Source organism: Pinus tabuliformis, chromosome Q, assembly GCF_031772625.1.
Source record: "Pinus tabuliformis cultivar Carrire ecotype Pingquan chromosome Q, CPIR1, whole genome shotgun sequence".
NCBI lineage: Eukaryota > Viridiplantae > Streptophyta > Pinopsida > Pinales > Pinaceae > Pinus > Pinus tabuliformis.
The window spans coordinates 1,168,362,868-1,168,374,530 of NC_142296.1; the positions used below are offsets into that span (position 1 = coordinate 1,168,362,868).

At 38.1% G+C, this 11,663-nt stretch overlaps 1 protein-coding gene across 1 annotated transcript; it reads left to right on the forward strand.

Annotated features, from left to right (window-relative positions):
- The first annotated feature begins 3,714 nt into the window (after positions 1–3,714).
- LOC149223846 (NDR1/HIN1-like protein 13) lies at positions 3,715–8,059 on the forward strand. Its single transcript, XM_089385943.1, has 2 exons — positions 3,715–4,506; positions 7,287–8,059. Exons 1-2 carry the CDS (start codon positions 3,925–3,927, stop codon positions 7,371–7,373), a joined length of 669 nt encoding a protein of 222 aa, XP_089242069.1. The 5' UTR covers positions 3,715–3,924; the 3' UTR covers positions 7,374–8,059.
- Positions 8,060–11,663: the final 3,604 nt, after the last annotated feature.

Sequence of the window (11,663 nt, forward strand, 5' to 3'; positions counted from 1 at the left end):
CTCCTCAACAACAGGGAAGATGTTGTCATGGTGCCATGTTCACAGGTAACCTACCAACAAAACACAAGACCAAGACTCAAAACAACTAAGAGAATAAGTGGATGTTGACCTCCCTAAAAGGACCAAGTAGACACAAGATGGATATTGAAACAACTGAAAGAGTAAATGGATTTTGACCTTCTAATAGAAACACCTATGTAGAGACGAAGCGAATGTCAAGTTGAGGATAATTGGCATGAGGAAGAGCGACCCCAAAATAATGCTACTTTGTCGCTTGTAGGCTACTTTGAGGAATGTGAACTGATTGCGGTCGCATAAGACTAATTGCTTTCTAATAGATAAAGACTCACAACAAAATAACTTCACTGAGACCCAAAAAACTTGAAAACCAAAACATGACAGGGTTTGTGTGCTTTGATAGACCAGAGGGTGACAGAAGGTAGTATACCTATCAGAACTAGACCGAAAAAGTTCCTTGATACCATACACCACATACCAACACTGGGCAATTGAACGAAATGCCTGCCGTGTCAGAATTATGGGAGGTTGCTAAAGGAAGTACTGCAACCAATCCAAACAAGGGACCCAACCTTGAATTATGTAAAAACAACACAAAAAACATGGACACCATAGATAATGCAAAAGCAAAATTTGAAACCAACATAGTTTCCCATGGTGACAAGGTAAGGGGAGTATGAGTACCCTAAGTTTCAAGACGGGAGAGTTCTGAACTAGTAAGTGAGGTTGAAGAATTGAAAAAAATACCCAACTTATCTAGCCTATCGTCCACTATGACCTCTTAAGGTTGAGACCACGAACAACAACATAACATCTGCAACTAAAGAACATCGATCACATGATAACCATTTTTCCACCACCCCAAGCCCAAAAAGAAGTTCATATAAATAGGTATATGTGTAACGTCATGGCCACCATAATTAAAACATGTTGTATGCAAATTCCTTGGCAGTAGCCAAGTGTACTACAGACTCCAAGTTTTCACCATCCCAAACTATTGACCCAAAATGAGCTCATAAATGAACATTCCTCTGTCGTCAGTACAAGGTCTTGTGATAACTAATCCACCATGGGAGAGGTTCTCCATGCCTACGCAAACGAGAGAGGTTGCGTTAACTAAACAGAGGATCGAAATGAAAACCTTAACCCTTTACATGCAACCTTTAATGCGGTGAGACCTGTGTTGGTGGCTCCCATGGTGTGAGCTAAGGATGTGCCATGCGCAGCCCATATAGAGCCATGTGGAGAGCCTAGCTCTCTCTTAGAGGGTTGCCACATCCATCCCCATACAAATTCTCTGCATGCGAATTATGATGCCCATCGGAAAATGGTTGTCGAAGGAAGACGACACGTCAGAGATTCTACCTAATCCGATGTTATTCCAATGACCTTCTAACACCCCCATTAGGGATTCTAAAAGAGGACTAAAATTCAAGAGATTTTTGAGATTAGCAAGTTGTTTACCAATAACAGACAATTACAAAGTGACTATGACAATCATGACTACACAGAAAACTTCTTGAAGATTCAATATTTTAAAGGGTGAAATACCTTTGTGATTACAACAATCATGACTACATAAAAAACTCCTTGAAGATTCAACATTTCAAAGGGGGGAATGCCTTTGACATTGATGTGATTTTCCTTGAGTTGAATATTTGTTCACCATCTTCTTGGATCAATGCTTTATTGCTCTTGCGACCTCGTTTTCTAGCTTCTTTGTCTTGCCCAGAGACCACTTTGAAATCCGTCATTTGAACCCCAAGACCAAATTGTGAAGAACTTGAATCCCACTATTTTTTTTTCTTGTTTCAAAGATAGGTGTTGTACAAAATCCTAACATGATGAGTTGGTATGTCCTTCATATCTTTTGCATGCCATTCTTTTGTAAGGTCAATTATTCATGGGTCATCCAGATCTAGATCTTATAGCAGGGCTTATGCTTCAACTTCTTCTGAAAAGGAGCTAACGATTTCCTATGGTAAGGGATTTTGCTGGTGCTCTTCGAGAGACTTTTGCATGGGATCTATAGGATTCAGTAGAGGGTTATGGGATTTTCCTTCTGCTGATCGCATGCTTGATTAAATGTTGCCTTGTTATGGAGACTTCTTTGGAGAGGAGAGAGACTCTAAGCTATTTCCAAATCTAGGGATCTAGTCAGGATTTAAGGTACTCCGAGGACTCAAATTTCTTCTTCTTTGGGGGACTTTTCCCAAATCATCTTGCTCTTTCTAAGAAGGGTGTCCTTAAGGCGATTCCTTGGTATTCATCAAACAATCCCTAATAAGATGCCCGTATTCATGATAAAGTCTACATCTAAAGGGGACATGTTCATAATCTAGAGACCGATTCTAAACACTATCTTGATAATAAATATTTATGGAGGCTGGAAGAGGCTAGGAGATATTCATGTAAACACAAATCCATGTATACATTGTGTACCTCCCTCTCTTAGTAGTCTTTGATACTTTGAGAAAGTTGTCGATGACATTGCCGATGCCTTTAAGGGTTTCCTCCTCAAAATATTTCTTAGGAAGAGAAAATAGTCAAACCTACATCGGGGCAGCAAGGAAGTCTTCCTTCTTTGGATTATACTGCTCATTCCAAAATCGCACGAAGAGCCCTACATCGTTAAAAAAATATGGTCCTCCATAAAAAACTCTCGATTTGCCTTCCAATTTGGAGTAAATGACTACGAAGAATCCTTTTGCCCCTAGCTCTAATTCTATTTGACCCTGGAGTTTCCATTTATTTTGGATCCACCCAATTGGAGACTTTTAAAAAGGCCATATTGTAATGAATTTGTAGATCAAAGTGTGATCCTGCATATATTAGATATATTTTCCTATCTTGCTAGATTTAACCTTATATTTTCGATCTTGCACTATTTTTGGCAGGGAACACCCTCATTTTCTAACTTTGCTAAGATGCACCAATTTCACCAACTACTCTATGAAAAAGATTTCAAAGATAAAGAGATTCAAAAACACTACCAGGAAATCTATAATCATTATAAACTGTCAAAAACCTTAAAATTACTTTAAAAATAAAAGAAAAATATTTAACTTAATCAATATTTAATAATTAAAAAATATACTTTTCCCTTAAAAATATAAATATAAATATAAATGAAATAAAATATGCATTTCTAATAATATTTAAAAATAAATTTATTTTGTCCACTTGACCAAAAATTCTTATACCTAATTCAATATCTACCTTGATTATGAATTTAAAATTAAATTATTATAATTAAATTATATTAATAAAACAAACCTATTAAATTTTAAAATATAATTTTCCATATATGACCAATTTTGACAATTTGTGAAAAATCCCTATCAAACTTTATGTATATAACCAACTTGGGATCAACTTTTCATCCAGTTTTTCGCCACTTACTTCAAAAGCGTCTCTTTTACTAAACAATAATCCACCCGGAATATTTTATGCCTATCCGTTCCAAAATGTGGAAAAATAAACCCTCAGTGGCCCCGCCTTCCACTTTATCATATTCTCACTGCGCAGTCTGTCGCCGTCAGCGCGTCTTATAGTCCACATACTCTCAAGCATCTCGATGGAAAAGCGGCAGGCGACAAAAGTGTGCTACACCCAGGTTAAAGTAATTTCAGAACCAGGTTAACTTAACCACTGGTAGAAGCTCACCGCATGAAAAAAACTATGATAGATCCATAGTCTAATCACAGGGGAATAAGGAATCAAATAGTCAGCTCGCATACTTTACAGTACTTTGCAGCATGAAAACAATTTAATTTGCTATAATTCAGTATGGAGCTAAACGCATTAGTGATTTAATTCAGTATGGAGCTGAGCGCAGAGGGAGAGCTCTGAAACAAGGGAAATGCAAGCAAAATCTAGAGTGATTGGAAGAATTAAGGAACAGTCATGGTGGGTTCTGCTCCGACTCCCTATGTTCGAGCTCCAGGGGGATTTCGAGAGAATTACCAGGTTTCCACATTCTCCTTCGCCAAATGCTGTTGCTGCGTATTCTCGCTCATATTCATAGTTGCTGTTATTGTAGGAGCAATAGCACTGGTGGTGTTCGTGGTACTAAAGCCCAAGAAGCCGGAATTTAATTTACAGAGCGTGCAAGTGGTGTCGCTCGAGACGGACCCTCCCCTCAACAGCGCCCTGACCAGCATGGAAGTCTTTTTGACGTTGAATATAGCCATGGCTTTCAGTGCTCTGAACCCAAACAAGGTGGGAATCAAGTACAGCGGCAGCGAATTCTATGTCATGTACAAGGAAATGCCTCTCGGGGTGGCCATGGTACCCCCTTTCTACCAGCCTGCGCACAGTAACACCACTGTGCAGACACAGTTGGTGGTGACCAGGGTCAATATACTGCAGGCTGCCGCGCTCGATTTGATCAGAGATGCCACGGTCAATGATCAAGTCCCGCTGCGGATCACGGGGGACGTGGGAGCAAGGATACGGGTGCTTCAGATCAATTCGCCCAAAGTTGAGGTTTGTTCACTGCTTGTATGTCTTTTGCTTTCTATTTTCGTTGAAATGAAGTGGGTCTCTGCCCTTTGCCTTGCATTTTCTATGAAATGAACTGTGTCTCTGTGCTTTGGTCTTTATTTTCAAAGAAATGAAGTCGGTCTCTTTCATTTGTTCTGTATTTGCAATGAAATGAACTGGGTCTCTTTCACTTGCTTTACATTTTCAATGAAACGAACTGGGTCTCTTTCACTTGCTTTGCATTTTCAACCAAATGAACTGGGTCTATGTCCTTTGCTCTGTATTTTCCATGAAATGAACTGGGTCTCTGCTCTTTGCTTTGCATTTTCAATGATTGAACTAGGTTTTTGTTATTTGATATGCATTTTCATTTTTTCGTAGTCCCTTGCGTGGTGCTTATGGATTTGCTCTCTGTCCTTGGTTTTGCATTTTCAATATGAACTTGGTCCCTGTAATTTACTCTGTATCCTCTTTGCTCTGCTCTGTATTCTCAATAACGTGAACTGGGTCCCTGTCTTCTGCTCTGTATTCTGAATGACATGATCTGGGTTTCCGTCTTCTTCTCTGTATTTTCAACGACATGAACTGGGTCCCCGTACTCTGCTCAGTATTCCCATTGAAATGGACCGTAGTGAAATGTATCAGGTTTCCATTCTCTGCTCAGCATTCTCAATGAAATGAACTTGGTTTCTGTCCTCTGCTCTGTATTCTCACTGAAATGACCTGGGACCCTGTCCTTTGCTCAGTTTTTTCACTGAAATGAAATGAACTGAGTATCTGTTTTTTGTCTTGTATTTTCAATGAAAACCTCCGGATGTCCGTGGAGGGTTATCAAGTGGGCAGAACTTTCCTTTAGATGGCAGGAGTTTTATTTGGCTGGAATGCTAGTTCTTGTGAACACGTATTAGCAGAATAAACTTCATTGAATAATTAGGCGTCAGGGTTTTAGCAAGACTAGTCCACAGTTGAAGACCCGTTGAAACATTTGTGGTAGATTTGATTAATACTGAGAGGGACTATAACTTAAAATTCATGGAGGGTCATCAAATCTTGAAAATTAACATGTCTCACTTTAGTTTGTTTGACAACAAATATATGAACTTCAGAACCTTTTCATATTCAAGATTTGAACTATAATGGTTAAAAAACTACAGAGATCAAACGAAGCTCATTCATGATTGATTTTCCATTACTTGACCGCACTTTAATTTGGCTGGAATGATATATCTCGTCAACATACATTACCAGAGTAAACTTCATTTAATAATTAGGCGCTTTGGTTTTAGCAAGGGTAGTCCAGATTTGATGAGCCATGGTGATATTTGTGGTAGATGCCACTAACATGAAGAGGGAATAGAACTTAAAAGTTAAAACTCATGGAGGGCCTTCAAATTGTGAAAATTATTGTCTCACTTTTAGTTTATTTTGGCAACAAATATATTAGTTAAGGAACCTTTTCAAATTCACAATTTAAACAATAATAGTTAAAAATTTAGAGGTCAATGTTGGTTTGTGTGGTATTACCATTGCCTCCACCAGCGCCCAACTCTCTGCAATTGGGTGGCTTTGGCTTAAGATAAACTCCTTGTAGCGTGGCAGGAAGATTCTGTCAATCGAAGAAAAATTAAAGCAGTTTCTTCTTGCTTGTGTTGACTGGAAGCATTCATTCGATATTTTTTTTAATGGAGAATGAAATAAAATAAAGTAGGATGTGGAGGTGTTAATCAGTTTTTTTTTAGATTCATTAAATTTTGTTATTGATTTTTTATATGATATTTTTAATTCTCTTATTTGACTACTGTTTTGTAAGCCATGTTAACATACTTCCATGATCTTTTCTGAGCAACTGAGACATAATATGGTGGTCAATTTAGACTGGTTTTAACATTCATGATATGGCAGGATTTTGTCTACATATTTTAGGACTTAGCGGGAATGTTAAACATGTGTAATTCTAATTTCTTTCTACTGTAAATGTCTTTTATACAGTTGCCTGAGAATTCGGATTTCTAACATAAACTTTTGCAGACAACTCAAGCATACAGACCTAAAGACCAACACATTGTAAGCATTGTTCCAAATTCCAATTACTTGTAACTGTTACCACTACCTAAAATTTGGTATGTAATCAACTCTGAGCAAGTTTATAGCCCAGGCCTTGGAAAGCTTACCAGCTCCCTTCTGTCAGTGGAGCTTGGTTGGCAAGGTTGAAATCCCCCAGTGGCATGTTACCCTCATGGGCTAGTGCTTGCGTAAGTGGGCTGCTTGTGTTTTATTCCAGGTGCATGTCCTTTGACAAGTTTGGTGGATTAGATCCTGCCAGTCACGACAACTTGGTCAAAGGATTGATAATTGGTTTCACTAGGCCACTTCCTAGTGTTTACTGGAAGCATCTATAAAAAATAATTACTGTGTCGTGCCCAAAAAATTTCAGTCAGATGTCATAAAATTTTACTGCTTTCTACTCTGGAAACATAATTTTAACTTGGCAGTTATTATATTTTAACTTTGGCACATACATATTGGACTGTTCTTATGAGAACCAGGGGCAGCACCATGGTCCTTAGGTGCAGGGAATGACATTGAGTTTAGAAACGTTTTGTTTGAAAATCTTTCCACATAAAAAATGGGGGACAATAGGACTTGGTCTTTAGCTTTCAATTTAAAAAACAAGAAGTTTAATACATTTGAACACATCTTTTGCAAGAGAAGCAGTTTGCATATTTAAGGAATGTCTCTGATCATTATTTTGACTTTGTTTCCCTTGATTATTCCTTGTGCAGGTATCTCTTGATTGTCAAATAGTAATAAGCCCTCGACGACGTGCATTGACTTCTAAACAATGTGGTGTTGATGGAGTGAATTTTTAATCCAAAGAATCTTTTTTAAGAAATATCACTCTAGTACCATTTCAAACTAGATAACTAACAACTTGACACAGAAACAGCAGTGTGAATTCATCAAAGGGATGAAACTTGGAGACATCATGGCAGGTGACATTAGAGCAAACCTTATCTCAATATTGTCATTTATTTGGCCATGATACAGCTTTTTCTGTTTGCATGCTTTGGTGGCCATTTAGTAATTACCGTTCATGGGGCTCCATAGCCGCAGCAGAAAGCCAGTAAATGTTTGCATGTTATGAAGTTCTTTATGTACTGTTCTATCGTAACAGATGCTGCAACCTAGCATCTGGTATTGCCATATTATTACATTGTTTAGGGATTTTGTGTACGAGCTCCTTATAATCTTTTTGAGTTCAAAGCATGGAGATTACATGGCCAATATTATAACTGTTTGCAGGAAGGGGACTGAATCACATATCTATACCTCTTTCAGCCTCTGAACATAAATATTGTAACGAGTTAACAACTACCAAAAGTGGTTAAGTTGGTTAACCGGAGAGAGATTTGTTCCTTAGGCTGTGTCAGCCAGGAAATTGTGCTTTTACCAACGGTTTGCAGGGTTGCATTATTTGTGATCGTGAATTTATGAGTTCTCCTGCATTCCTCTCTTTGTAAATCAGTGATGTATCTATTCTTGTCTTTATTCTTCATGGTCTGCGTCCATTTCTAAAGTTTTGAGTTTTATTGCATAATATTTGACCTAATCCCATTGTCATTAGATGTAATATTAAAAACATTTCTAATTTAGAGAATGTGAAGCCAACCTGCACCACATGTTTACATACAAATGTCAACATTAATGCTGCAAGCATAGCTAATTTGCTTGGGATGCTGCTACTACTCTGTTCACAGTTTAAATTATGAACTCACCATATTAGGAGGCCAGGCTTCTAAAACTAGGTGGCAGAGGTGCCATCAATCACCAGTGCAAAATTTCAGTTAAATGAGATAAAGTGGAATCTTAACTAAAATGTATGGGGAGTCCTTGGTGGGGTGGAGGCACATATGTTTGCTCTAATTCCAAAGAAATTTGATGAGCGTTTTATTCCACTGCATTAGACTCTTATGTACATCATTTGTTGTAAATATCAAAGTGTTGCACTTCGGCAAGTTTGTAGTTTAATGTGTACAATGTAACTGAAACTTATTTGTCAAAGTAGAAATGTACTTGCTAGATTATTGCTCTTCTTCATAATGCCAGTTACATATTAGGTGCTAATCCCATCTACCAGCCCATTTCCCTGTTTAAAGCTTTCACCTTTCGAGTACTGTACAAGCTAGTTTTCCATGTTTGGTATAAGATACTCTTTTGAGCAAGTTTTTTCTCCTTTCTCATAGTTAAACCTTGTTTTCTCACCTTGCTCCTCCATGTATACATAATTTATCTATCCATGCTCTATTTTAACTTTTTGCTTAATTGAATTTTAACTCCCCACCTAATGCACATGGGTGCACGTAGTTTGAAAACCGCAAACTGTCAAGCTTTAATTTGAAGTGAGTGGGTATGAGAGTGCGATGGTATTGTATGGTTCTAACCCTAATATTGGGTTAAGGCGTTAGACAATGCTAGTAAAAATGGAATTGCTACTACTAGTACAATTTTGATTTGAACAGGGTGTACTTCTAGATGCACGGAAGTCAAGAAAATGAGCGTAAGGCCTTAAGGAGGCATAATCTTGAGAATACAAAGGTGAACTAGCTTAAGGAATGATCTTCTAGAATGAATAAATTGAATTAATGAAATCAAAGAGTCCTTGTCATGCAAACAAACAAAATCATACCAGTAACATTAAAGAAGGGTGTCTAATCAATTGGCACAGGGGGTTAGAACCTCCAATAACCTAGATCCCAAGCTTAAATCTACTTGAAGAAACAAAAGAATCCTCTCCTTGATTGTTGGGATCCAATTTTCAACTTGTGTCCTCGATGTATAAGAAATACATATTTGAGAAGTTGGAGAAAACATGGAGCTTTTGAGCTTTGGGTGAAAATTGAATGTAGATCCTAATTAGTGTTAGTGTGGTGTTGTAAGATGCTGCCTTTCTAAGTGATTGAATGTACGATTTTGGAAGTTAGCCATTTATTAGAGTTATTAGAAGCATAGGAGTTCAACTAAGAATTTAAGAAAAGCTAAAGAAAGGTAGGAGGAAGGTACTCAATTTGAAATATAGACCCTTTTTTATAGGTAAATGAGATGGGAATGCCCTCCCTGTAATGTCCCCAAATGGTTAGTTACCCATCGGAGGACAAAATAACCTATCCAACCTCGTAGGCTATCGTCTTGATAAAGGGGGAAAACCCAATTATCCAACGTTTGGGGCAACATTGGTTAATTTTGGGTCAGTTGGGGCAAAGAAGCCCAAATTGGGGGTTGCACTTGCAACCCCTCACAATTGAGAAACCCCATGAGGGAATCTATAAATAAAGGAGAGTTAGGATCATTTTGGATCATCAATTTGGATTGGATATCTCTATTTTCTTGAGCTGAGGCTCAGAGGGTTTCAAACCCCTTTCTTTGATTAGCTTTGGTGGAGGTGATCCCACCCTATCTAATCTTTCTGTAATTTCAGTGGCGCTGATCCCACCCTACCTAGGCACTCTTTTTCCTTGTTCTGGCACAAGTCATAGAAGCAACTATGGTTTGGTTTAAGAATCGATGATTTTACTTTGTTTCGAAACAACATTTTATCTTGGAGTTGCACAACCAACCCCCTAATTCTGGCTGGGTCGACATGCAAGGAAAGGGTCTCTCTATGGTTACTAACTAAGGCAACAAGTTCAGTTGAAGGCAACGAAGGCCAACTCTTTCCTATGACTATTGAAGGTACCCTGTCCAGAGCAACAAAGGACATCAAACAATACATCTAGAGCACATATGTGGCAATGTCTCTCTCCTAAGGCCACTCAGGATTGTGTCCAAACTCCAAACAACCCGCACGCACTGGGCATTCTTTGAGGTTTGTCAGTGACAACATTTGTGGATTAAACCATTTGTCAGCGCCATCTTTGAGGTTGATCGAGGCAACGACCTTCGTGTAAGGCTTGTGGTGTAAATCAAGATCTTTTGGGCAAAGAATTTTCCTGGAAATTCAGCTGCCAGTCTGAAATTTGCCATTAGGGAACAATGACACCTTTTTGAGATACAACGGTGTAGTTGATTGGGTAGTTCTTGATCACAAATAACGAAATTATCAAGGTACCCAAAACACTGTGTGGAGTTGGACGAATAATATTCAGTTGTGGCATAACGACAATCTGGTCATAATCATGGTACATTGATTCACATTGATTGGGGCACAACGACAATCTAATCGTAATTGTGGCACGTCGATTGGCGACACAATGAGCAATCTGAATGTAATTGTAGCTGCATCATCTCGGGACATATCTGTGACATTCTTAATCCACTAAGGTGAGGCATTCCTTGTGACACTCAATACATTAATTTATCAAATGGAACTTGTTGCAGGGGTAATCGAACAAATAAGCAATAGCCAGACTATTAATGTAGCTGCCACATAATTATCTAGTTACAATTACAATATTTGTCTATTGAATTTCAACATTGTACTCAGAATTACATCGATGATTTTTGGTGGAATCAATTTACTATGTTTTTGGCAGTTAACCCTAACTCACTGTGTTGTTAAAGATCATATTGTTGTGGAGATATTTATTGTTGTTTTATTCAATGTTACCTACTATTAGAGGGTTAAAGAGCATGTACTACTGTTGCTAAATCTTTCCTTATTTATTAAATCCCTAACCAGAATAGAAAAACCAAGGGAAAAATTACCCTAGGACGGTACACTCCCATGCATAGCAGAAACATTTTCTAGGAGATACTTGCAAGAGGCCACTACATTATCTTAAATAAAAAATGGTGGCACGAATCTGCATTCCCTATGCACAGGGGCATCTAGCACAATTAGCACCAACTTTGTTGAAGGAACTGCTAAATTGGTTGGGTTTTATTCTTACTAATCTAATTTTGATCCTCAAGGAATAAAATACAAAATTCATCCCAATTTTCAACCATATCAATGATTTTCACCTCTTTGCCATGACTTTTTACGAGCTAAATGATTCCTCTAGGTGCTTCTTATTGATATTTGTAGCTTGTGAGGTACTCCAAGCACTAGGGTACGAGGTTTTGGAGAAATGGGCTCCACAAAAATGGTTTGTGGGCTTAGAACCCAAGGTGTGGGCTTTGCACCCAATCTTGTGGGTGTGAAACCACAATGAGATTTTGAC

Excerpts from the sequence above, each read along its gene's own strand:
- LOC149223846 (XM_089385943.1), top strand. The coding sequence starts at position 3,925 with ATGGTGGGTTCTGCTCCGACTCCCTATGTTCGAGCTCCAGGGGGATTT. Across the intron at positions 4,507-7,286 it reads TCAATTCGCCCAAAGTTGAG|GTATCTCTTGATTGTCAAAT; the intron begins GTTTGTTCACTG and ends TTCCTTGTGCAG.